The 24,863-nt window shown below is 49.0% G+C and overlaps 1 protein-coding gene across 1 annotated transcript in view; it reads left to right on the top strand.

Moving 5' to 3' along the window:
• The first annotated feature begins 9,678 nt into the window (after window positions 1–9,678).
• Window positions 9,679–24,863, top strand: part of TMEM132B (transmembrane protein 132B) — a 199,741-nt gene continuing 184,556 nt past the window's right edge. The window contains 1 exon segment of the mRNA XM_079322103.1: window positions 9,679–9,863. Coding sequence (XP_079178229.1) covers window positions 9,779–9,863 — 85 coding nt within the window. The 5' untranslated portion in view covers window positions 9,679–9,778.

Genomic DNA, 24,863 nt, shown 5'->3' on the forward strand with positions numbered 1-24,863 from the left:
AAGGGACCTTTCAAGATCACCCACTTGCACCCCCTTATTCTGTTTTTATTTCACAAAGGCATTGATTGCTTTTAGCATTCCCAGTCTATTGATCTGCAGCCTGTGTTTTGACAAGGATCAGGAGAGTATTTCTCTTCACCTTCTATTAGCTCCAAAGAGGTTAAAGCTAAATGGAAATAAATTGTGAAGAAAATGGAAGAAAACTTGGAGCATTTGGTGCTGGTTCAGCTGGCTTGGTTTGGAAGGTGAGCTGAGTTTAAACCAGTGTCACTTCAACCCTCTCCAGAGCTGAAGGAAGTGGCCTTGAGTGTACAAATGTGATACTCAGCTGAGAATTTTAATTTGTCTGGTTCTCATGCATAATAAAATATGCTAGATACATGACACTTCATGAATTAATGCAGGAGCAGAAAGCATAGGAGAGGTTCCTGTACAGGATTTGTTCTTATGATGCAAATGCCAAGCAAGGCTTTAAATGGCCCTGGCTATCAGGAATCATGGAGCCTGTTTCATGCTTCACTTCAGGTTTTGTTCCCATTTCCTCAACCTTTCTGTAATGTCAAATGAGGAAGGAAATGCCCAAACCAGCCCCTGGGATCTTTTGGGGAGGTCACCAAGGGAGGAAGCAGGGCAGAGCTCAGCATGGGGATTGGGGAAAAGCATTTTTAAATCCTGCTGCTGCTGCTGCCCCTGCCCACGGCCTCTGCACCCTCCTTGCCAAAATTCCCTCCTTGCCAAAATTCCCTCCTGCCCTGCTGAACTAGGAGCAGCTCCAGGCTGGCAGGTGAACCAACACCTGCAAAAAAACCCCAAACCAAGGCTGATGGAAAGGTGATGGAACATGGAGAGCATCAGACAGCTCCAGCCTCCCACTGCTGCCAGGATCTGATCACTCCCCTGGTGAAACCTGTAATTACATTAAGAGGACAGCTGGTTCTAATGGCATGAAAATATTGAGACATGACTGCAAAAACAGAGGTTTTTCTCCTAATGCAGCTCAAATTAAAACGGGAGGAGAATAGAGATTTTGATAGCTCATAAAAATGATTTTTTTTTTTCACTAAGTTAGTGTATTATCTTAATCTGTGTGAAAGTAAAGAGCTCTGTGGTGGGAAGAAGAATGTTCCTCTCACTGGGATTACAGGTTACAGGCAGAGAGTGGGATCAGTGCTGAGCTCTTTAATATTTTCATCTCCCCAGGGCTGATTCTCCTACTCTCCCACCCTTTGCTGCTCCAGGACCACATGTGCTCCATCCCTGTGCCTGTGGCCTTACAGTTTTTGCCTTTATTCCTTGATGTAAAAATCTCAGTTACCACTGAGTTCTGTATGAACTGATTACTTGCATGTGCAAACAAGGAGGAAGAGAAGTTTTTAAGCAATGCAGAGTCTGGTGTGACAGTTCTATTAAGTTTTGGTGGGTACTTGCTTGGCTTGTAAACTGAAACTCCAAAAAGTCACTGTGTTTTATCATGGTGTTTAATTCTGTGTGCTTCAGCAGCAGGGGGTGAAAGGGGCTTGAATGGGTTTATTCAGATATGAGACAACAATAACCACTTCTAAAAAATGGCTTTAATCAGGCAGAGAGAATTTTTCTTTCTGTTTTTTCCCCCTTCAGCCTCCCTGGCTCCTGTACCAGGTTTCTGTTGGCAGGACAGATCAGCTTGCTGGGGTTGGTGAACTCCTCTGCCTGCCCCACATGCCTGTTTTTCACTTTCAGGATTACAAACCCATCCTGAATGGAGACCTTGATTTGTAAAGGTGGAGTTGGGGGTGTCACATACTGGCCACTCTGAGCTGCCTCACTAACAGGATTTAGGGTCCCTGGAAAGGCCATCTATGGACATTAAAGGCATTAAGGTAATTAATAATAAAGTAAATGCCACGTTGATATGGTTTGGGAGTAGGTAATGCACCAAGAATCACGAAGGAGGATTTTGCTGGGAGTGACATAATTTACTGCCCCCCTCCCAAGCCCCCTGCACATTCATTATGCCTTAAATATTCTCACGCTGAGTTTTTTCCAATGGTCTAATTATAAACTTCATTATAATTGTTCATTAGTTTTATTTTGTTCAATTAGCTTAACAAGTTGCCAAATGAAATACAAGGCTGGCAATTAGCTTGATCTAATCGTAATGAGCCACTCAAACTGGGTCACCAAATATGTTCGTTTATAGCACTTCTTTTTTTTTTTTTTTCCCAATTGAACAATAACATAAATATTCAGAGCATCTCTTGATCCAAGGAGTGGAAATTTCCCACTCATTTATTAGAATAGAAAAAAAAAAAAATCAATTGTTCTGCTCCTGGAGAGGGGGAAGTTCAGGTGAGCTGAGCTTTCCTCTTCTGGTGGGAGGTCATGGGAGGCTTTGGGCAGCCCAAGGACTCAGTTTGAGCCACTCTGATGCTGTTGGCCAAGTCCAGCCCTGCCCAGCTGCTGGTTTTGCTGTGAATTTTGGATAACCCTGAGTTGCCTTTTTTTTTTTGCCACCTTTCCCTTTTGCCTCTCAGCACTCAGATCTCCTGTTAAGCAGCAGCTCCTGGCTCATGTGGTCCAGTGGATTTACAGCCACCTTTTTTGGATGCTGATTTGGGCAGGAGTGACTGTTTGGTATGAATAATTCCTCCTGCACGTCGTGAGCATCTCAGGGACATCCAGATGTCAGGGATGAGCAGCACCAGGGCAGCTCCTTAGCAAACTGAAGTGGTGGCATTAACTCCAAACTCAGGTTTGGATTTCTCTGGGATCTTGTCCTGCAGCTGGATGGAAACAGATAAAATATTAAACCAGCACAGAGACTACAAGTATCTGTATGTAATTCATAAAACACCACGTGCCAGTCCCGGATTTATTGAATCCAACCCGGGTTTATTTACAATAGAATACCCACCAAACCCATCCCGGACAGGCGTTTGGTGAGCTGTTAATACAACCTCCAACAATTCCAGCCAGCATTTTGTTCCACCTGCAGGAAGGGAGAGAGGAAGGAATGGAAAATCCCTGCCAGGCGCTCCTGGAGCGCTGGGAGCGGCGGTGACAAAGACGGGAGAAAATTCACACCTCTGCTTTTCACAGACAGCTCCGCCAGCTCTTCAGTCGCCATCCAAAGGCTTTGTTGGGTTTGAGGAGGTTTCCTGCGGCAGCGGCTGCCTCTGGAGATGCTGCACGGAGGTGTTTTCCCTCCCAGCGCATCCCTGATGCAGTTTTCCTCTCCAGCCTCCGACCTGACCCTGGCGGAGCCTGAGGGACACGCTGGGCCATGGGATGTGTCCTGCCTCGAGGAACAGTGACACCAGGGAACAATTCCAGGGCTGGATGTGCCTGGGCACCCTGTGACACCCGTCTGCCCCGTGCCAGGAGAGGCTGCACTTGTATAAATCGTGCTCAGAGCATCGCTGCTCCTCTACTCTGCTCACTCGGTATTAGTTCTGCTCCTGCTGGGCTTAGATCAGGCAGGGGCAGATGTAAACAGGTTTGTAATAAGCTGCGGAAATCACAAAAGGGCTGCGTGACACATGGCTTTGCATCTGATTCGAGTAGTTACAGTCATAATATCCATTAATTTTTGTAGTGCTCCTGGGAGCAAAAGTCCCTCCTTTTCATTAGAGAGACCCGGATTTCTAAAGATCTCGGTGTTCGACACAGCCTGCTCAGCATTCACGCTGTGAAAAAAATCCCTTTGTTTACACAGCTGATGGCCGGGGTGGGGACGGTCCTGGCAGCGGGGCCACCTCCCCTGCGTTTTATTTGAGGTTCTGCAAATTCTGCAACGCTCCTGCTCCGCAGAGAGGCGAAGGGTGGGTGGAATGGTTTAAAAAAAAAAAAATTTAAAAAAAATTTTAAAAAACCATGTATATTCCAGGCAATTTTTTTCTCAGTATAAATGTTATAAATGTTGAAGCGGAGCGGCGTCACAGATGACAGGTCTTCAAAGGCAGCGCTCGGGGAGGGAGGGAGGGAGCAGGCAGATCCCTCTGCCTTGATTAGCGAGGCTTTCCAGCGCTCCCTTTCTGTCTCCGGGCTGCCTTTGAAACCACCCCTTTGACGGCTGCAGGCATTTCTCAGTTCAGCCGAGAAGGAGCGAAGGCGAGAGAAGGGATCTGTGAGTGGCAGGGCCCGTGTGCATTTGGGCAGCACAAAGGCTGCTCTAATGAGCAGGCAGCCACGCAGCTCCCTGTGACTCCGGCTTTTAGCAGCTCTCCGGTGATGGAGCTACCTGGGAAGTCTCCCGGCTGTGACCTGCATGGAAAACGCTCGGTGCTTTGGGTTGGTTGTGATTTCCATGGAAAAGCAGGTCTCACCTGCCCGAGGAGCGCAGGCACGGGAGCATCCGCTGGTCCCAAAGGCAGGAGGTGCTGCGGGATGAGCTCTCCTCATCCTCCTCCGGGACTCCCGTCCCCGTGGGATGATCCCATGGGTGTCCCTGCCATCCCCGTGCCCACATCCCATCCCTGGACAGCAGGCAGCGCTGGGTTTTGGCACTTTCGGAAGGATGGGGCATGAGGCTGAGAGCCTCAGCTTGCTGGGAGAAGCACGTTCTCCTCCTGCTCGGGTTTCAGGGGTTTTGTTGCGTTTTCCCCCAGGGCTGAGCAGCTCCCGTGAGCTCTCTGTGTGTGAGTTTGACCCGCTGGAAGCCGGGTTTTCATGCGCCATCCTTTGAGCCTCTCTGGGATGGACACGCTTCCTCCAGCACATCCCACTGCTGGGTGTGTGCTCCCGGTCCCTGGCACTGCCCTTTCCCTGTCACCACCCATTCCTCTGGCTCCAACCTCATCTCCTCTCCCCTCTCCGGTTCTTCCCAACCGGAGGAAGAGAGGAGTCCTGGCCCAAGGGGTGAGGAGCAGGCACAAAAGCCCTCTGACCTTTGCAGGGGGCTCGTGGGGTCGCTGGCCAGGGCAGGTGCCAGGCCCTGAGCAATTCCAGCTCAAGGATTCTGCCGGGCATCCCCCACCTACCCCATGCACGTGTTTTAAATGACACAGGGAGAAATCAGCCAGTGTCCTCTCAGACCTGTCTTCAACCAATTTAATTAAACACAGGTGAAGAAGGAAGCAGAAATTACGGCAATTCATCACCTTTTAGTCTCTGCAGGTGCTCGGCGGCAGGAGCAGCGCAATTCCCGCTGCTCTGCGCTTTTCCTCCTCCTGGGGGTGATTAACCCGCTCCCTTCTGGCGAGCGAAGCCCTCTCATCCTCTGGGCTTTGGGGATAATCTTCATGAGAAGATGATTAAAATGAAGAGAAGCCTCACCAAGGCAGCGCTGTGATTCAGTTCCTGCCTTGCTCGCAGGTTCGCTGCCTGCGTGAGTCACTCACCTGTGATTCACTGGGATTCTCTGCCTGCCACAACAGCGGCTCCTCCTCCGGTTCCTCCCTCTGGGGATGCCGGGCACCAGGCAGGGACACATCCCCAGAGGACCCCATTTTTGGTACCGATTTTAGATCTATTTTTTTTTTAGATTTTGTATTATTTATATTTTTTGTATCGCTTACTTCCATCTCAGCAGCCACCAGCGCCGTGCCAGCCCCCATCCAGCAGCCCAAGGATTCATTATCTCTGTGGTTTTCAACATTGCAGAGTGGATGCAATTAGTTTTTGGTGAAATCTGAGCTATCTCCAGCACTTTCTTGCAGCCTGCAAACAAGCAGTGGGACAACGTGGATTATGATGCTCTGAGTGGGGCAGGGATTCCTCATAGGCAAAGTTTTCTGGCTCTCTGCACACACAAGATTTAAATCTCAAGCTCCACATCGGTTATAGGACAAGGAAATATCATTTTTGCCAAGATCTGATTGATTTTTTTTCTGCTGTGCAGAGCTCCTGGGTTACTGGAGCTCCTTATTCCCTCCAGGAAATCAGGGTCTAACCACAGCTCGGGATCCAGCCCTCCCCCAACTCCCAGCTGGGGTTTTACCTTAAGACATCCTCAAAATTCTCATTCTTTCTCTTCTCCTAGGGGCATTCCCGAAACCTCCCATCCTTTGACATGTGAGTGATGTGAAAATCAACAGCTTTCTTGTAACGCTGCAAAGTCTTTCAAGTCTTTCATAACACAGGTTGCCTCTGCGTGCAAAGTCACGCCAGCACAAAGCAAGTGTGGCAACATCCCACAGGAAGAACTCAAAAAGCCAATCTCCTTTGGGAAAGGAATTATTTTGAGGCTCACATATGGGAGCCCCGGATTACGGCACCGCGGGCGGCTCTGCTGTCTCGGCGTTGTCTCCTCTCGCAGCTTTTGATGCTCTCGCACCAGGAGCAAACGGGGAGTGACAAGCCGTGCTGTAAGCCAGCTAAGGAGCTTGGAAACGGCTCAGCAGCGAGATGGAAAGCAGGAACTGCCGGCGGGAATTGTGCAAATTCAGTCAAGGAGCGCTCATCGTCCTGTTGCTTCCATCAGGAAGTTGTGCTCCATTGGCTCTCTATTATTTTGTTGATTTACCTGCAATTTTTCCTCTTTTTGTACCTCCCAATAATCCCCTCCTGTTTTTTCAGGCCTCCTCTTGTAACCTCAGCAAGACAGATCAGTTCTGGTTGCTCTTGTGATCAGCTGAGTCTCCAAGGGGTTTGCTCCCCAAAACACCTCAGCACCCCCAGTAGCCCCTGCCATAGGAGCAGCTGCTGTGCTATGGGCTCACAAGGCACTTTCTGACCTGGAAAATCCCCAATTCTGGTGCATTTTTCCTGTGATATCTTCTCTTTTACTTGTTGGTTTGTACACAGTCCCTCGTGTTCAGCCCAAAGCTCTCAAAGGGATTTATTGCTGTTTGTATTTGGTTTTGTTGTGGTTTGTTCTGTTTCCACACAAAGGAGGAAAGCTGTGGGAAGGAGAGAGGGCACTGCCAAGCAACCTTCCTACAGTCTGCAGACACCACTTAATTCATGTTTCCACTTCATTTGTACCAGAATATTACCTTTCATTAAAAAGCAGTAAAAGCATTAAAGCATTTTGTAGGGGATGGAGAAGACCTTACAGCTTTATTAGGCTGGGTGATAATGGATCACTGCAGCTTTACTATCCATCCCAAGCCCCAGTTTGGGAAGTAAGTTTTGGAAGAACCAGACTAGTCCTGAATGGAAGGAATGGGATGGGGGGTGAGCACCTCTGGATCTCTGCAGGGATCCCTTCCTTTGTCAGCCTGTAAGATTTCCCACTTTGGATTTTCTTTCACATGTTGGACATAAAATCCCACTTAAAAATGTTCAGCAGTGATGGAGGAAAGTCTAAATGCTGCCCTAAAGGTGAGGTGAGGCCCTTGCTGTGTGCAGGATTTGGGTTGATGAGGGGGACAGGGTTCTGTGCCCCAGGTGAGGGTCAGTGCTGGGTTTGAACTGCACAAAATAATTCTTATTTCTTATTTCCCTGTGTGCCCCATAACTCCCCTGAGTCCTGCTGCTGTGCCCAGGGCATGCAGCTGAGCTCACACACAGGTTTGGAATAAAAAACTCACACTTTTGTACATTTCTTTCACAGTGGCACTCAGTGACCCTCCCAGGGCCTGGGGCAGCCCCTGCACCTCCAGCTGGAAAACCCAACATCCCCCCACTCTCCCCAGGAAAGAAATGGGATCTCTAAAGCAACTGATTCCCTTATTTTGGATCACTGGATCTCCACTAGCAGCTGAACGTTCTGGTTGTGTTTTATTAGATCAAGTACTGAGGGCAGACAGCAAGATGCTCTTCATTACTTCCTTTTATCCATTTTATACACTTACTTACCAGTTTTATCTTCTTCAAGGAACCCAAATCTTTGGGTTCCCCACGGTTTTGTTTTGTCCCCACCTCTGTGGGTCTGGTTCCTCCAGCCTGAGGTTGATTCCCATGTCCTCTCACAGTGCTGGTACCTTTCCCTACACGGGAGAGAAGTGTTTATTCACCTTCATGTTCATGTGGAGTGGTAAAATATTGGAGCTAAATTTTTTATGACATTCCTAGGAGTGGTTATGGAGCAAACAAGATTACAGCAAGTACTACAGAAAAGCTTGTTTATGCAGGGAGGAAAAAAAAAAAATCAAACTCGGTGTTTGCAAAGCTGCGGGAGAGCCCAGGGGAGGGGTTTAGTGCTCCCTCTCCTTTTGTTTGCCCGTCTCGCTGCTTTTCCGCGATCGCAGAGCAGCTCCCGGCAATCGGGGACACGCTGGCGGTGCAGGGAGGGGACACAGGCAGTGCCGGCTGCAGAGACCGAGTGCCGCCGCTTTTGGGGTGCCCTCAGACACTCTGGGGATGCCCTCTCGGTCAGTTTTTGGGATGCTCACAGTCACTTTTTGGGGAATGCCCTCTCGGTCAGTTTTTGGGATAGTCTACCAATCAGTTTTTGGGATGCTCTCAGTTTTTGGGATGTTCACAGTCAGTTTTGGGATGCTCTCTCAGTTTTTGGGATGTTCACGGTCAGTTTTGGGATGCTCTCTCAGTTTTTGGGAGGTTCACAGTTGGTTTTTGGGACACTCTCAGTCAGTTTTTGGGATGTTCACGGTCAGTTTTGGGATGCTCTCTCAGTTTTTGGGATGTTCACAGTCACTTTTTGGGACGCTCTCTCGGTTTTTTGGGATATTGTCAGTCAATTTTTGGGATGCTCTCAGTCACTTTTTGGGATGCTCTCAGTCAGTTTTTGGCATGTTCACAGTCACTTTTTGGGACGCTCTCAGTTTTTGGGATGTTGTCAGTCAGTTTTTGGGATGCTCTCAGTCACTTTTTGGGGTGCTCTCAGTCACTTTTTGGGAAGCTCTCAGTCACTTTTTGGGAAGCTCTCTCAGTTTTTGGGATGTACACAGTCACTTTTTGGGATGTTGTCAGTTTTTGAGGTGCTCTCAGTCAGTTTTTGGGACGCTCTCAGTTTTTGGGGTGCTCTCAGTCAGTTTTTGGGGTGTTCACAGTCACTTTTTGGGGTGCTCTCAGTCAGTTTTTGGGATGTTCACAGTCACTTTTTGGGATGTTGTCAGTCAGTTTTTGGGATGTTCACAGTCACTTTTTGGGATGCTCTCAGTCAGTTTTTGGGGTGCTCTCAGTCAGTTTTTGGGATGTTCACAGTCACTTTTTGGGGTGCTCTCAGTCAGTTTTTGGGGTGCTCTCAGTTTTTAGGACGTTCACAGTCACTTTTTGGGGTGCTCTCAGTAAGTTTTTGGGGTGCTCTCAGTCAGTTTTTGGGATGTTCACAGTCACTTTTTGGGACGCTCTCTCAGTTTTTGGCCGCCCTTGCCCGCCCCGCTCCCCTGCAGTTCCCCCGGCGGCCGCCAGGGCGCGCGCGCGCTCTTCTCTCGCCGCTCGCGGCCGCCGCGCGCCCCCCCCAGGCCCCCCCCCCCCCCCCCCATTCCGGTACCGGGCCCGGCACCGGCACCGAGCCCAGAGCACCCGGGCCGGGCCCAGGGGAACCGGGGCGAGCCGGGGCCAGGCGGGGCTGTCCCTCATCCGCTCGCCGGTCCCGGGGCCCGGGCATCGCTCCCCCCACCTGCGGGCCCGGCCCCGATCCCGCTCAGGTGAGCGCGGCGGTGCCGCCCCTGCCCGGCCCGGTCCGGCCCGGCCCAGATCCCGCTCAGATCCCGGCCCAGCCCCGCTGCCCCGGGGGAGCCGCGGCTGCCGCGGGCGGGGCGCGATGCGGCGGGGGCGGCGGTGAGCGCGGGGCCGGCGGGGGCTCCCCCCGGTTCCCGTTCCCGTTCCCGTTCCCGTTCCCTCCTCCGCCGGACGGAGCGGGCGGGGAGCGGGGGGAGTGGTTACGGGCTCCGGCGCGACACCCCCGGCCCCCCGCCCCGCACAGCCGCCCCTCTCCAAATAAATCAGCACCATGACTACTTCTGGGCATGGAACAAAGAGGATGCTCTCCCGGGGCCCCGCGCTGCTCCTGGCGCCGCTGCTGCTCCTGTGCCGAGGTAACCCGGGTCCCGCCGCCGCGACCCCGCCACTGTGCTTCTGTTCGCTTTGGTTTAGTTTTTTTTTATGTGTTTGTTTATATTTGTGGTTATTTTACATCTGCCCCCTCCCCCGGTTTTATTTGCGGCCGTTTCGCCCCTGCCACCCTCCCTCCCCCGCGCAGCCATGCGGTGGAACGCGCTCCGAGCTCCGTCCGGGGCGCACCGGGAGTCCCGGTTCGGCTCCGCTGCCCCCCGAGTGTCCCCCGAGTGTCCCCGGTCCCCACGCGTGACGCGGGCTCCCGGCCCCCTGCCCGCCCGCTGCCGACTTGGGGGGAAAAAGGGAAACTTTGGGTTTGCCGGAGCTCTGGGGATGGACAAAGGTCGTGGGATTTGGGGTTTCCCACAGGGCGGCCGATCCTTGCTCCTCGCCCTTTCTGGCAATCCACGAACGCGGGTGGGGGGAAAAATGTGCAAGAGTTAAATCCCTTGGGTAACAAAATACTTGTGCAACCTTTCTTGCGCTGAATTCCGAGTTTGGGTGGGCAGCAGGGGAGCGGGGTCTGGCCCTTCATTGGGTTCAGGTGGGATTCCCTCATCGCGGCCAGTGCGAGGCAGCGAGCCCGGGCAGGGAATGAGCCTGGGAGCTGCTCTCCTCTGTTATTTTATTATTTTTTGTTTAATTTCCCCCAGCTGCACTTGGGAGCAGCGTTTCGGGTCCCAGGTGCGGGTGTTTGCTGGGGAAGGGCTCACCCCGGAGCGCTGCCCCTGGGAAAGTGTTTAGCAGCGCTTCACTCTGGGGACGTGCTCATCTGTGCGCTCCCGTGAGCTCCCTGGCAGATGCTGCTGTTCCTAATAAACAGGGGCTGTTAAAAGCAAATTAATTAAGGTGCATCCATGCTGAAGTTGTTAGGGGATTCATTTGGGTTTAGTGCTTCTCGGGACGGTGCTCGGCCGTAGCGTGAAGCTTGGGCTGCTGGGGAAACTTCACGGGGGTTTAGGAATATGTTGAAAGCAAGGATTTTAGGTGGAAAAGGAGTGATCCATGTGAGGGGTAATTGCATTAGCCGCCGCTCTTGGGAAGGCGTTGTGGTGAGGAAGTGTTCGAGGAAAGGTTCCTGCAGAAGAGCAGGAACAATTTGCTGGGAAGGAGGCATCAGCCTTGGGGACACACAGAATATGGACAGGTCCTTGCTCTGCTCGTCCCAAAAAGCAAAGCGTGCCCCTGCCCTCCATCCATCCCCCTCCTCGGCTGGGCTGTGTGCACTTGGAAATCCTCTGGAGCAGGACACGGGGACCGGGGTGCAGAGTTTGGGGTGCAGGGCGTGGAAAGTGGGGCGCAGCTTGTGGGGACTGGGGCAGCGAGCACAGGAGCCCCGTGGAACGATGGAATTCTGTGGCACTGCCGTGCCCTGTGCGCCGTGCAGCTCTTTTATTGAGGAGAGTTAGGCGCAGCAAGGGAGCAGGTTTCTGGTTTTTTTAAAAAAATCTTTTTTATTTATTGCTTTGACATATTAATGGTAATCTTTTCCCTGATCTTCCCCCCTCCCGTCTCCTCCTGTGTGGGTAGCTACCATGGTGAGATTGGGCTGTGGGTGTAATTCTTCCAGCGCTCTGAGCGCTTAAACATATGGAAACCCACTTTGAAACAGTTTGTGGCTGCAAACCTACCGACGGATCCCTGCTCGGTGTGCGCGTCAGGAGCTCGCAGTGCGCTCTGAGCTCCAGCTGCGAGCAGAGAACGCGTTCCCTTCTCCTCCCCTGGCAGTAGCATCCTTGCGCTGCCCTGCCCTGTCCCGCCCCGGCGGGGACCGCAGCGATGTCTGTGCGTGCTCAGGGGGTTTGGGATCATTTGGGATCAGGGAAAAGCTCTTTGGAGCGAGGCAGAGCCCGGGACCGCCTCCCCCCGGGCTGTGCCGATCCTCTGCGGCTCGCTGTGATCCTGGGGGATTTCTCCTCTGGATCACAGGGGTTAACGAGCCGCGTCTCGGGCTGGGCTGTTGCAGCCGGCAGGGACACCTGCCCGAGTCCTGCGGCGGTGCTGCCATCCCCGCAAAGCTCCCAGCTCAGCCGCCTTGGGCTCTTGCCATTTTTCTCTATTTACTCGCCTTCTCTCCCTGCCTGCCTCCCTTCCCCCCTGGCTCTGGGCAGGCTGCGATGCACCAGGCTGAGTTTCTCCATCCTCCCCAGAGCGGGTGGCGTTCTCTGTGCCCTGCTGAAGGTGCAATTAAGAGATCACTGTGCCCCGGCTCTGGCTGCTGGCGCTGGTGCGTGTGTTTGGCAGCGCGGGGCCGCTCACGCTGAGCCCGAGGATGTCTCTGGCTGGCAGCAGCCCCCGTTTGTTGCTGCCATCCAGGCAGGGTTTTGGCCGCCGTCCCCGCTGGCGGCGGCGGAGCCGTCTCCGAGGTGATGTGAATAGGTATCCTGCGAGAGAGCTGGATGAGTTACCTGGATATTTTCGTTTTCCTGCCCGCTGCTGTGTCACCGGGCTGGCAGGGCGCACGGATGCTCCTGCATCCCGCGGGATGGAGGGATGGATGGATGGATGGATGGATGGATGGATGGATGGATGGATGGATGGATGGATGGATGGATGGATGGAGGGAGGGAGGGAGGGATGAGCTCGGGCTGCATCGGCTGAGCGTGAGGAAGGACCCGCGCTCGCTTTTAGTCTCCGGCTCCAGGGGGGCGTGGGTGGAGAGACATTATGCTTATTTTATTATGTGTCCCTGTATCACTCTGCCTAATATGGAGACACTTCTTATTCAGAGGCTGTTTAGGAACAGAAATGAAAGACTTGTATTATCTACTGCACAATAGATTTGCAGAATATGATCGTACAAACTGTTGAAATGCAGGTTATATTCTCGAGATTAGTGCAGATCTCAACACTTGATGCAATTTTACTGTTCAAAGTGATGTGAAGTGGGGGATAGTGGGCTGGGGAGGGGAAGTCTGTAGTTATAGTAGTGCCTTTTGCTCCAACATCCATTAGAGTATTTTAGATACCCTGATTTTACTTTCCATCAGCATAAATCTAGACCAGCTGCTCTGAAGTCAGTGGAGCTACTCTGGATTTATGGATTGCTGCTGCCATTGGCATTGGGCTCTCTGGGAATGCAGGAGGCAACTGTGGGACTTGCCCTGCACAACATTTTTCACTTCCAAATCTCCTGTTACAGGTGGTGCAGCCTCCTTTGTGTACTTGAAATGGGGCAGGCTCACTGATTTTGGGTTTTGAATATTTTCTTCAGTTTGTGGGGTTGGGTCACAGAACTCTGTTCACTGACACCTGACTCTGGCTGATCAATTCTCTCTTGTGGTTTGAATACCAAAATAGTTATATTAAAATATAAAAAAATCAATTAAGTGCAATTAATTTGCTGTATTTTATTGCTGGGAATTCTAGTCACTCCCAGCCCTATTATCTCTGTGTTTGAAGCAGCTTAGTGAGGCAAGGAGCAGCTGCAGGAGGTCAGAGCAGAGGGTTGCCAAGACTGGGACAGGGTTTGTGCCTCAGGAAGGATTTTTTTGGATGAAAGATGCATTCCAGAGCCAGAGATGGCTCCATTTATTTAATTGCTGTGTTGGGTTTGCCACCATGGGTTTGGTTGCTGTTTGAGCTCAGGCAGCAGTTTGGAAGGCACAGTCCCTGGGCAAGCACTCCCTTGTTTCAAAGTGCCTGGAGAGAAGAGGATTTGGGTTACAATTTGAGTTACAAAGATTTTGGGCTTTGGGCTGTGCAGGCTGTTCCCACTGGTGCCAGTGGGATGGGGATTCCACCCTGCTGACCCCAGGGTGAGTTGGGCTCCTCCTGCCCTTCTCCACAGCTCCTCAGAATTGTGTTTTGCTGCTCAGGGTGCCTGTGTTGCTGGGGCCCTTTGCTGAAAAGTGGAGGAAGGGGTGTCATTATTACATAATGCTGAGTTATGGCAACTTGTGCTGCTTGTCCTGCCCTTGGTGGATGATGCTGGTTTTGCTGTGATGGAAATTTTGGTTTGTGAGCTGCCCTCACCAAGCCCCACGTCTCATGGAGGTGGCTGCAGACCTGTCCTGTCTCAGAGGAGCAAAGGAAAGGAAAACCAAGCAAAACCAAGGTCTCCTGGCCTTAATAAACCTCCCAGTGAAAGAGAAGCCATCCCACCAAAATAAACACTGTCAGCTCAACACATTTAATTCACTGAACTTGCTTCCCCATTCTCTCCTTGCCTAAATGTCACTAAAGCTAGTTAGTGACCAGCTCTGGTTTTCTGGCATGGCTGCAGCTCTCAGCCCTGCCAGTGGCTCACTGAGCTGCTGGCACATGGTGCTTTCCCCAGCAGGGCTGTCACATCCTCACACTGGGTTCCACGTGGGCTGTGAGGTGCCACGTGCTGCTCTAGGTGTGGTGGAAGATGCTTTGATTTCACACTGCCAGGAGTTTCCCAGCTGGCATTTCAGAGGAAGCAGCTCCCACTGAGGATGGGCAGGCAGGGATTACCAGCAAAGAGAACCCTGGAGGCAATTTACAGGGAGAGGATGGGGATTGCTCAGCCTGGCTTTCCCTGGGTGCTCCCACTGCCCTCTGTGATGGGAAGTGAAGCAGGAGCTGCTGGAGTGTGTGTGGTGCCTCAACTCCCTGTGGAAGGACTTTGCTCTTTGGGCAGCACCTCACAAAACTGGCTTTAGTCTCAGGTGCAAGGGAAATATTAATGCTTTTTCCACACTACCCAAAAATTCTCTTGCAACACACTTTGAGCTTTTCTTTGTTTACATAAATGTTTGTTTCTGACAGCGTTCAGAAAGCTTCATGAATTTATGATGCGCTCCAGATTCAAGCATACCTTTTCCCTTTTCTTTTTTTCCTCTAAAACCACTCTTTCCTCCCAAATTTTGGTGATGAAATGGCAGGAGGAATGCATATTTCAGCAGGCTATTGAGAGGCAATGTAAACACCATCTCTCAGGGAAAATCAGTTTGTTCAAGTTCAAAAGCAGCCCAGCCTCTCCACTTCATCAATTTGCCTGTCACAGGAGATGATTTTAAAAGTGGTGATTATGTCCAATCTTGTCTCTTGCAACTTCAGGCAAGGAGAGAAGATGAAGTGTAGCATTTGATTTTAACTCTGATATTTTTTTGGTGGTGGTGGTGGCAGTCAGAGAGAAGCCAAGGGGTGGCCTGAGGGGTGAGGGATATCCAGAACAGAGGGATTTCCACCAGGCTGCTGAGTAAACTAATTGGAAACTGCATGTAAAGCAACCCTGCTCATCTCACCTGCACCAGCTGGCCTCAGGAGCTGCTCTGCCCCACTCCCCCTGCAGTGGCAGGAGATGAGGTGGCTTTTCAGCAGCTTGGTCACTAAATCTGGGGTTGAGAGGATGCTGCTGCCACATCCTGCTGCCATCTGCTGAAAGGCTGTGCAAGGACCACAGCTCTGGTTCTGGGGAGGGGATGGTGTGAAACCACCTGTGTGGGCAGCTCGAGCTTGGCATTGGTGATGGAAAGAAACAATGGGAAAAACTCCATGGAGGAAATTCAAATGGGGCTAAATGGAGAACAGGGGTTAAAATCCTCATTCTGGCCAAGCCAAGGAGTTCAGGAGGCTCCAGAAATGTTTTCACAGGTGTGTGTGGAGATGGTGCCTCACAGCTGCCCCTGTGCCAGCCCATTGATCCACTCACATCACCCTGGCAGAGTTTGGGGGCTGAGGGAGCCTTGGGGGGAAAAAGCATTTCTGCTAGAGAGGGGAGAAATGTCACCCTCATTACCCCAGAAATAAAACCCTTCAGAAGGTAAAATGAGAGGTGCATGTATCTTTGGGTTTTTTGTTTAGCTTGTATGGAAACATTTCACAAACAGATGGCAAAGCAGAGATTTATTTCCTGTTAAGTGCAGAGGGCTGGTGCACAGGACCTTATCTGCTTGTGGGCCCTGCAATAAACCTGCCAGCAGGTGATTTAAATCCAGTTTTTCTGATTGGGAGAGTAGTGAAAGGAACAGAGTTTATGTTACTTAGGAATTTTATGGGCAATGTTAGATTTTTAAGATGCAGGAATGATCAGGGCACAGCTCTGTAGCACTGGAAACGTTCATTTCTTTAATAAAGGATCTTCCTGAGTCAGAAAAATGAACCATTTTCCATTATTTAGCAGCTGAGCTGCTGTTTGCATGAGTGACAGATGCAGCTACTTTACATCTCAGTTTAGGAGTTGTTGTCAATTAGCCACAGCTCTTGCTTAGCAGCAAGACTTTCTCCACAATGGGGAAGGAGAGCTGTCTAATGGATGCTGCAGCTCTTGAAACAAACAGTTATGCTGCAGCTTCAAAAAAAAAAAAAAAGGATGAAACACACTAAAAATAATCCAGAGCCCCCGTGCCCTAAAAGGGAGCCCTTGAGCAGATGGAGCAGGTTTCTATGCAACGAGCAGTAATTAGAAACTCACAGAGTTGGGAGCTGCTGGCTGGTCTTGGGGCCCAGATTTTTGGTTGAAAAAGATGTAAGATGAGTTTTGGAAGGAGCTGGTCTGGTGTCTGTGTGGGCAAGTCTTGGCCAGTGTGGGGGTGGACAGCAGCCACCCACCCCAGAGCCTCTGTCCCTGACTCTGTGGGGACATTTCAGCAGCTTGAAATGTCACTGGGGGCTCTCAGAGAGCTGGGGGTGGCAGGGACTAATAACACAGGTCAGATTGTCTTTCACTGAGTGCAGAGAGGGCGCAGCAACACAGAGAAACAGGTTTTTAAAAGGCACCCAGAGAGGATGCTGAGCTTTCTGGAAGAGCCAGGCTCTCTCAGGGCAAGCTCAGAGGCCTCAGCCTCTCCAAATCAGGGGAATTAGAGCTGGAGAAGTTGGCAGATAAACTGCCTTTGCCATCCCTGGTGCTTGGGTACAGCCTGTTCCTGAGCATGGCTGGTTTTCAGTGCAGGGCTTGTGCTGCTTCCCTTGGCACAGAGCTTGGCAGCCCATCAGACCTCTCCTGCATCCCACCCACACTTTCCCTTCTTTGCCTCATTCCATCATTTATTGGATGACCTGAGCTCCCAACTTTCCACCCTACCTCCCATCCAAAGCAAAAATCTATTAAATGGGGACAAATGGTTAAACAGTGAGTGGGAGATGCTCAAAAAAAGGAGCTGGGTCTGGTATGTAAACAGCCAGCATGTAAATCCATTTACAGCTGGAGGTTATTTGGAGAAGAGAGGGCAAGGGCTTGGAACACACATGGTGATGAGCCATAGATTGTGCTCTGAGAACACTCAGAAGGCAGTTACAGTCACACTATCTAATTCATCTCCCACTAAGACATTCTGCTCCAAGGTGTTTGGAAATAATGGAGTAGCTTAGATACTAACATTATTAAATCCTCATTTCTGACAGCTATGAGAATTAATATACAAAGGTTTCTTCCATTTTTTTTTAATGCAGCACAGTTACTCATTTTGGGTCTTTTGTGTAGTAGTAGCCCACTGAAAGTTGTTAACATGAATATTGGTGCAAAGAAGGCTCAACTCCATTAAAGTGGAGAAACAAGCAAGAGATAAACAGAAGATAGCATGAATTTTATTGCAGTTGAGACATTTTTTTTCCTTTTCAAATATTAATCATTTATCATTCTTTCACCTGTAGATCTCAAGGGGCTCAAAAATCAAGATCTCAAAAAATTGGATGCCACCAAAGCCACTGTCTGTCCTCTCCATCATCCCCATGAGGTGCCCTGGGGCAGTCTGAGCCCTGCTGGCAGGGAGAGCAGAGGTGCTGGGTGAAGCTGGGCCCTGGGATTTTACTCTGATGGTTTTTGCTGCTCTTTAGGGAGTGGGGCTCACCCTGGGCAGGGGTTGCTTGCTGAGGTTTGTGCCAGTCTGTCAGCCCAGGTGTGCTGGGCACAGCTCAGCCACTGATTCCTCCCCCACATCTCAGCCCTGACTTGTTTTGGTGCCTGAGCCCCTTGAATTTTTGCACCAGCCCATTACAATTTTTATGGGAAGTTGTAAGCAGAAATGAGGAGATGGAATGCTTGTTCTTTATTGCTAAAATACAGAGGAGAACCCAGATGGTGGTGACACCTCATCACCTCCTTGGTGTGATGAAACTGGACCATGGGATTGGGAGCATCTCTCAGGGACTGCACTGAGGAGCTGTTCTTCTTTTAAACCCCAAATGCCCATTATTGGTTAAAATAAGGTTCTGCACCTTATTTCACTTATTAAGTGTCATAATGAGATTTTTGGAGTCTGCTGTAAGCCCTGGGGAGCAAGAATCAGCTCCTGGTACAGCTTCAGCTGTGTCTCCTTGAAGCATCCTGCTCCTCTAGAGCTGAACCCTCTCCCTCCCTTTCTCTGAGCACTGCAGCCCAACACATTAAATGTGTCAGAAGGTTTTGTTGCATGGGGAATACCGAAGGACAGGCATTGCTGTGGCTGCTGCACCAACCAGCAAACCCTCAGGTGGTTTCCCAAAGTGTCCTGTCCCCTCACCTGCTAAAATGCTCATCCCTTAGATCTGGGAATTGTATCTCAGCCCAGTCAGTCTTAGGGACTTCACCATGTGAATTATTATCTCCAGAACAGAGTTATCTCCCTCAATGGCAGTCTCCTATTGGAAAAGATTTTTTTCAGCAGGGCACTTGCATTTATTTACTGCACAGCTTCTCCCATTAGTGTAATCATTACTCCTTGGATTGGGTTTGAATTCAGAGCATCCCACTGTGGTACTTAAAGAATTAATTACAGTGATGAAAGAATTCCTCTAAAGACTTCTATGAATTGGTCTGGTTGAAGTGTTGTAGCTTTGCTTCAATTGGTGCAGCTCTTGTCAAAGGATGGTGAGAAAATGCATGGGTCAGTGATTTAGATGAGGCAAATTACGTTAGAAAAATTGATTTGATTTAGAAAGTGAGCTTTCAGATCACAGGGAATTGCCTGCTTCTTTCTCTGCCGTGCTGATTCTCCCTGAAGATGAGCAGAGGCAGATAATTCAGGGTTAAAGTAAGTGGCTCTTGTAAAAGGTTTGTCAGAGAGCAGAGTAGAGATGGGCTGACACACATCTTTAGATAAACCATTATTGACCCATACATTGCTATCTGTGCATCAGCTGGAGTTACAGACAGATGGGGATGCTTATAAACACACTTCATGTGGTTTGCTGAAGAACTGAGCCCTTGTTTTTAGGTTTGGCTTTTCCTTTTTCCTGCCCAGAAGTGGTTTTTCCATGCAGCATACCTCCAGAGCTGGCACAGATCTGGGACTCTGTGCTCTGTGGCTGCCTGGCTCTCTGCTTAGTCATTCCTGGGGCTGGCACTTGGCTTTTCCCGAGGTTTTTCACTTCCTCGGATCAAACCGAGTGTTTCCTCCTCCTTCATCTTAAAGGGGCTGAGTCCCTGCACTGGGGTGATGCCAGAGTCCCCTCGGGGCATCTTCCTAAAAAGCACCTTTGGGATGAGCAGCTCCCCTCCCTGCTCGCTGAGGGGTTTCTCCCGAGCTCTTTTCCCAGCCAGCTGTGTTTTCCCTGTGGGACTGGTGGCTTGTGAATGCAAAAGCTGCTGGCCAGGGACCCACATGGTTCCCCATCATTCCTGAGTGGCTTTGAAGGGGAGCAGGGATGGACCTGGCAGCGTTTCAGTTTGCACTTGGGAAAATCTGCCTTTAAAAAAAAAAAAAAGAAATCAAGGAGGTGGCTTTAGCCTAGCATTGCTTTTTGTTTCTTTCTCACCTTGCAGAACCCTCTAGATTGAGAGATCTCATTTTGGTCTGTCTAGCACTGGTGGTATTCATCTCCATCACTCACCAGATTCCTTGGCATGAAAACCCAGAGGCTCTGCTGTGCCTGTGGCATTCCCTGTCCCCAGGGTGGGCACAGAGAGGGGCACAGGGCTGTGTGCCCACCCCTGGGCTTGCAGAGAGCCTTTCCCAGAGCCTTTTCAGGCTGGGAAGCCAGATGACAAGTGCAAGGAGAGAAATGATGCTGGGGAGAGCTGGAACGGAGCCTCCCGCCAGCAACCGAATTCCAGGCTGCAAAAAGAAGTTGCAAAAGTAGCAATCCATCTGTCCACTTAGTGGGAGAAGCCTAAGATCATTTCACAGTAATCAGCCCCCTGGTGTTCAAAAAAAACCCAACCAAAAATACTGCAGGTTTTTGCTTTACTGTGGGTAACTGGCAAATTCCAAAGCAAATTAATGTTCTCAGAGGCCTTGGGGATTTTTTTTTTCTCCCCTCTTTTTGACAAGTAGGGGTTGTATCAAGCTAAAAATGACATAAAAAACAATAGGCTCACTTTGCTTTTTTAGATAACTGTGTTTTTGCCACGCATTTCAGCCATCTTCTGTCCTCAGTGAAACTCTCTGGTTAACTGGCAGCAGAGTTATTACTAGTGGGGGTTTTTCTGCAGGGTCACCATCACTCTCAGGGGAACATTCCCAAGGTGATGCTTTGCCATGCTAAAGCTGCTTGGCTGGATCAGTGTCTCCATTAAAAGCCACAATATTCAGGGATTTCAATTTGGTTGTAAAAACCTGCTCCAGGCACTACAAAGTTTGTGTTTGTTTATTTATTTATTGTAATCTCACTTTATTCTTCATTTCTCCTTAACTGTGAGGGCACAGAGCAAACAGGCTCCAAAGATGATTCTTGCTTGTGTGGATTGAGAAGCTCTGAGCTGGAGGAAGGTCACTGATGTCTCCTCTGGAAATGTTAATTCAGATTAAAGGAGAGGGGCAAACAGGGGAATTTGAACATGCCAAGCTTGAAGGTGTCCATAAGGAGCCCAAGAAGGGCAAGACATTGCTAGACTGATTTACCAAAATGAGAGTATTGGTCTCATACTGACACTCAACTGTGATGGACAAAAGTCTCTATAACAATTTAAAGTTAGGAAGTGTGTGTTTTTGTGAGGAAATCCTCTAATGCACTGCAAAATCACAGGTGATCACAGAGTCTGTTTATTGACAAAGGATTCAAACAAATTCATATTCATAATAACAGCCCCTCCCATCCCCCCTTCCTATGGTAATTAGCTTGAATGGCTATTAAGCATTGATTGACTTCTTAAATTCAGTCTGGGGTAGTTTTTTTGTGGGGAGGGGTCTTAAAAGGAGGAAGTCAGGTGAGTCTTCCTCACCCTGAACTCCTGACCTTTTCTATCAATGCAATACAAATGATTTCTGGGGACAGTCCAGTTTTCCAAATAATGGATTTCTGGTTGCATTGTCTGTGTTCCATTGTCTTTTCCCACTGTAAGCCCAGCTGAGCAAACATAAGATGACAATCAATTATTTAAGTTTCAGACAACTACCTCAAGTCCAGTTTTCTTTCTAACTTTTAATTATTTTCAGCAAGGTCTATCTATCCACTTGCTTTCTAATTAATTCTAGTAAATAACTAACTTCCAACTAAAATCCTAATTTTTCTAAGATTAGTGTTTCAGGACAAAGATGTTGAGGGTGGTGTTTCCTCATGCCAGGTGTGGGTGGCACATCCCCACAGCCCCTGGGGGGTTTTTGGGATCAGAGCTGCACCTGAGCACACAGCAGGATTTTACTGTGGCACCAGAGCTGCTGAATGGCAGCAGATACTTTGCTGCTACACACCAAATTGTAATTAAAATTTGCCATCCTGATTAGGTGAAGCATTTAAATTAATTTGCAAATTTTTTTTTTTCACCTTGTATTGTGTAATTAGCGACGTATGGAGTTTACATTAGCTCAGTTAAAAGTTGAAATTATTAATTTGCACATCAAGGCCTCCCCATGAATCAAATCAGAGTCACTCCATAAATGACACTGACCCTGCCAGGCTGTGGCCATTCCTTTCTTGCCTCCAAGCTGGGGGTGATGCATCCCAAAGCTGCTGGGAACATTTAAAAGTCATAAAATATATAAAATAGATTTAACATTGTTCTAAAGTGTTTCAGCCAAATTCTGATTGTTTTTACCCAGGATAATCTTTGATTATCATGAGTTTTGCCTGAAGGTTTTCTAAGTCAGAGTGGAGCTCTAACTGGTGAAGAACCTTGTTCAAGCCAGCCAAAACCAACAAAAAAACTACTATAAGCTAATTATAATGAATGTCTTCTTTCTTTCTTATCTAGTCATAATATTGTCTTTCTTTCCACCTTCTGCTGAGCTGTGAAAATATTCTGCAAAATTATATTTTTGAGTAGATGGAAAAGTACACCCCTGTCAACAATATTTTTCTATTGTTCATCAGAGACAGGCTTCATAACAGAAAAGATCTGTGCTGGAAGAGTTACCTCAGCTGCAAACAGTTTATTCAAAGTCATCTCAAACAGCAGAGAGAGTTTCTGAGTTCCTGCTCCAGCTGAAGTCGAAATGCAAAATGCAGCTTCTAATATTTCAGAAACATGAAAGGTGCAGGTCATAATAATTTATTGCCATTTTCACAAAAGATGGGTTTTGTATGAAAGCTTCCAGTGGAGAAAGGTCTGGAGGAGTCAAAATATTTCCATCTTGTTGGAGTTTCTGTGTGAGGGTGCATCCCCTTCCCTGGGCACTGTGGGGGAGTGGAAAATGAGCTCCCACCTTTTCTGTTGCTGCACCTGCACCTGGGGGCTCTGATGTTAAGTTGGTGGGGTGTTAAATGTTTCACTTTTCCAACCATCAATTTCAATTGAATTTCATAAGCCATTAAAGTTCTCTGCTGCTTTCTTTGCTCTTCCAGTTCTGTGAGCTCCAGCTATTTAGCTGTGGGTCCTGAGGCATGATTGCTCTGTCAAGCAGCAAAAGTAAATTGGTTCCTGATGTAAAATCTTTTTTTATATATATCTGTGTGTTATTTTTTTTTTCTGATCTCTCTAAGTCACTGTCAGTAGTGTTACAGTGTTGGGCTGATGATGGGAATCTTCAAACTTGGCTTTTTCTGGATCCCCCCCACAGCATCTTTTTAAAAGCTTTTGTGCCTGGCTTGAATGGCAAAGACTTGCAGAGGAAGAGGGGTTTTTTTGTTGTTTATCTATTTATCTTTAGAATCATGGTGGAAAGATTGGACTGGGGTTTTGGGTTTTCTCCCTGTAGAAATGTTTATGAAGATGATAGTTATTTGGATCAAAAGAGATCTTTTGGCAGTCCTCTGACTTTGATTCAGTACTGGCAGTGCAACAAATAATGAAAAAGCAATAATTTCCTCTTCTCCCACTTTTATTCTCAGGATAAATGAATGGTTAAGATCACTGTGCTCAAAAATAATTGCTCATGGCTTTTACAGAAAAAATGAAAATCCATAACACTCACCCTTTAAATAGATGATTTGATCTTTGCTGTTGGTTTGTGTTTTGAGCTATTGAGTGTCTTTGCTGAGGCTAAAGTGGACAAAGTTGATGTGCAGGATTTGCAGATTGGGTCTGTGGGAAGGAAAACTGGATAAATAATTGCAGCACCTTGGGAAGCAGTTCCCATGGTGGGAGTGGAGCAGTGGGGATGAGCAGGGCCTTGCTGACAAGGCACAGCACAAAGTTAAATAATCTGACAGAATACAGAATGAATGGGAAAAAAGCATAACATTTTTTGCCATGTGATTTTAAAGTATCTCAATCAACTCCTGAGGTGAGTGAGTGAGTGCATGAACAGACAGAGGTGTCCACCAGAGCTTAGCCAGGATTTCCCTTCTCCCTTTCTCTCCTTGCCTGTTTGGAGTGCATGTGAGGATGAACTGCTGTATTTTACATCTTCCCTGCCCCAGCAGCCCAATGAGCAGCCAAGCTCAGCTGTCCATCCCAAGGACTGTGCACTTCACCCTCCTGGAGCATGGACCTCCCATGGGTTCCAGCAAAGCCAGGCATAAAGATTAGGCTGGGCCTGTACTCTTTATTTGGGAATAACTGCAGCAGCTCCTTTTTTTTTGTTTTTAAATCCTGCTAATTGGTGCTCTCAGCTCCAGCTTAATGGAGGCTGCTGTCTGGGAATCATCACAAACGGTTATGGAAATGCATTTAAATGCTTAAATCTGTTGTACTTTTCTCTTTATGGGCTTATTCTTTCAAAAGCATAACAATGCCCAGGGTTCCTCCATGCCCAGGGTGATTTATTTCCACGAGCCCTGTGGTGGGGCTGTGGCACCTGTGCAGCACAGAGGGCACAGGGAAGGTTTGTGCTGGGGGATTTTTGGTAATTCTGCTCCAGATGGGGCCTTGAGAGAGCACCCAGCTTCCCTCCTGCCCAGCTCCAGCACCATTTACACAAACCCTGTTAAATGAGCAGAGCTGCTGGAGCCCCTGCTCCCCTTGTGTCTGTCTGTCTGTCAGTCAGTGCCTGTCTGTCCCTCTGTTCCTCCCTTGCACAGGGGCAGAGAAGGTTTCAGCTAAAGGCAAAGCTCTCTTGGTGGGTTTTGCCATCGTGGCTGTAGCCACACGTTCTCCAGCTTTGGAGAGGTGTGAGCCAGCTGGACCTGGGAGGGATCTGGATGAGGGTTTGTGGTTCCTCCAGAGGCAGAGCAGCAACATCCAGTAAAATAAGTGCTTGTGTTCAAAGAACAATGTGGGGTGTTGTTTATTTGTGCTCAGGTTAGAGGGGAGATGCAAGTTGTTTAATTCCTGCATTTTCAGAGCAACACTCAGCCCATGTGCTGGACAGGGAAGATGAGAGGAGACTGCTAGAAGCCAAAAGCAGCAAACCCATGAAGCAGAGCTAGGACAGCTTTAAAGCTATGAACATAATTACCCAAGGAGCCTGCCAGGGAACCAGATGCTGGAAATGAAAGAATAACTTCCATGGCTTGGCATCTGTCTGCCATCCAGGGAGAGCAGGAGAAGCAGGGGAACTGCATGCAGGGCTGGGAAATGGTTCCTCCATTGCAAAATGGGTACCTTCAAAAATATTTAGTATGAAGAGGCATTTTTTGTATGGAGGAGAGTTGGAAAGAAGAGAAGAGAGGTCAGTGTGCTTGTCCTGTGGGCAGTTTGACCGTGTTCTGGAGGTTTGCTGTCACTGTTTTGTGGTTGGTTGGGTGCTGTGGCAGCTTAAGCAGGTGGTGATAAATGAGGAAGATGTGACTGGGCTGAATTCTGAACCTTTGGGGATCCATTTGTGCCCAGAACC

This window comes from Erithacus rubecula (assembly GCF_903797595.1).
Source record: "Erithacus rubecula genome assembly, chromosome: 19".
Taxonomy (NCBI): domain Eukaryota; kingdom Metazoa; phylum Chordata; class Aves; order Passeriformes; family Muscicapidae; genus Erithacus; species Erithacus rubecula.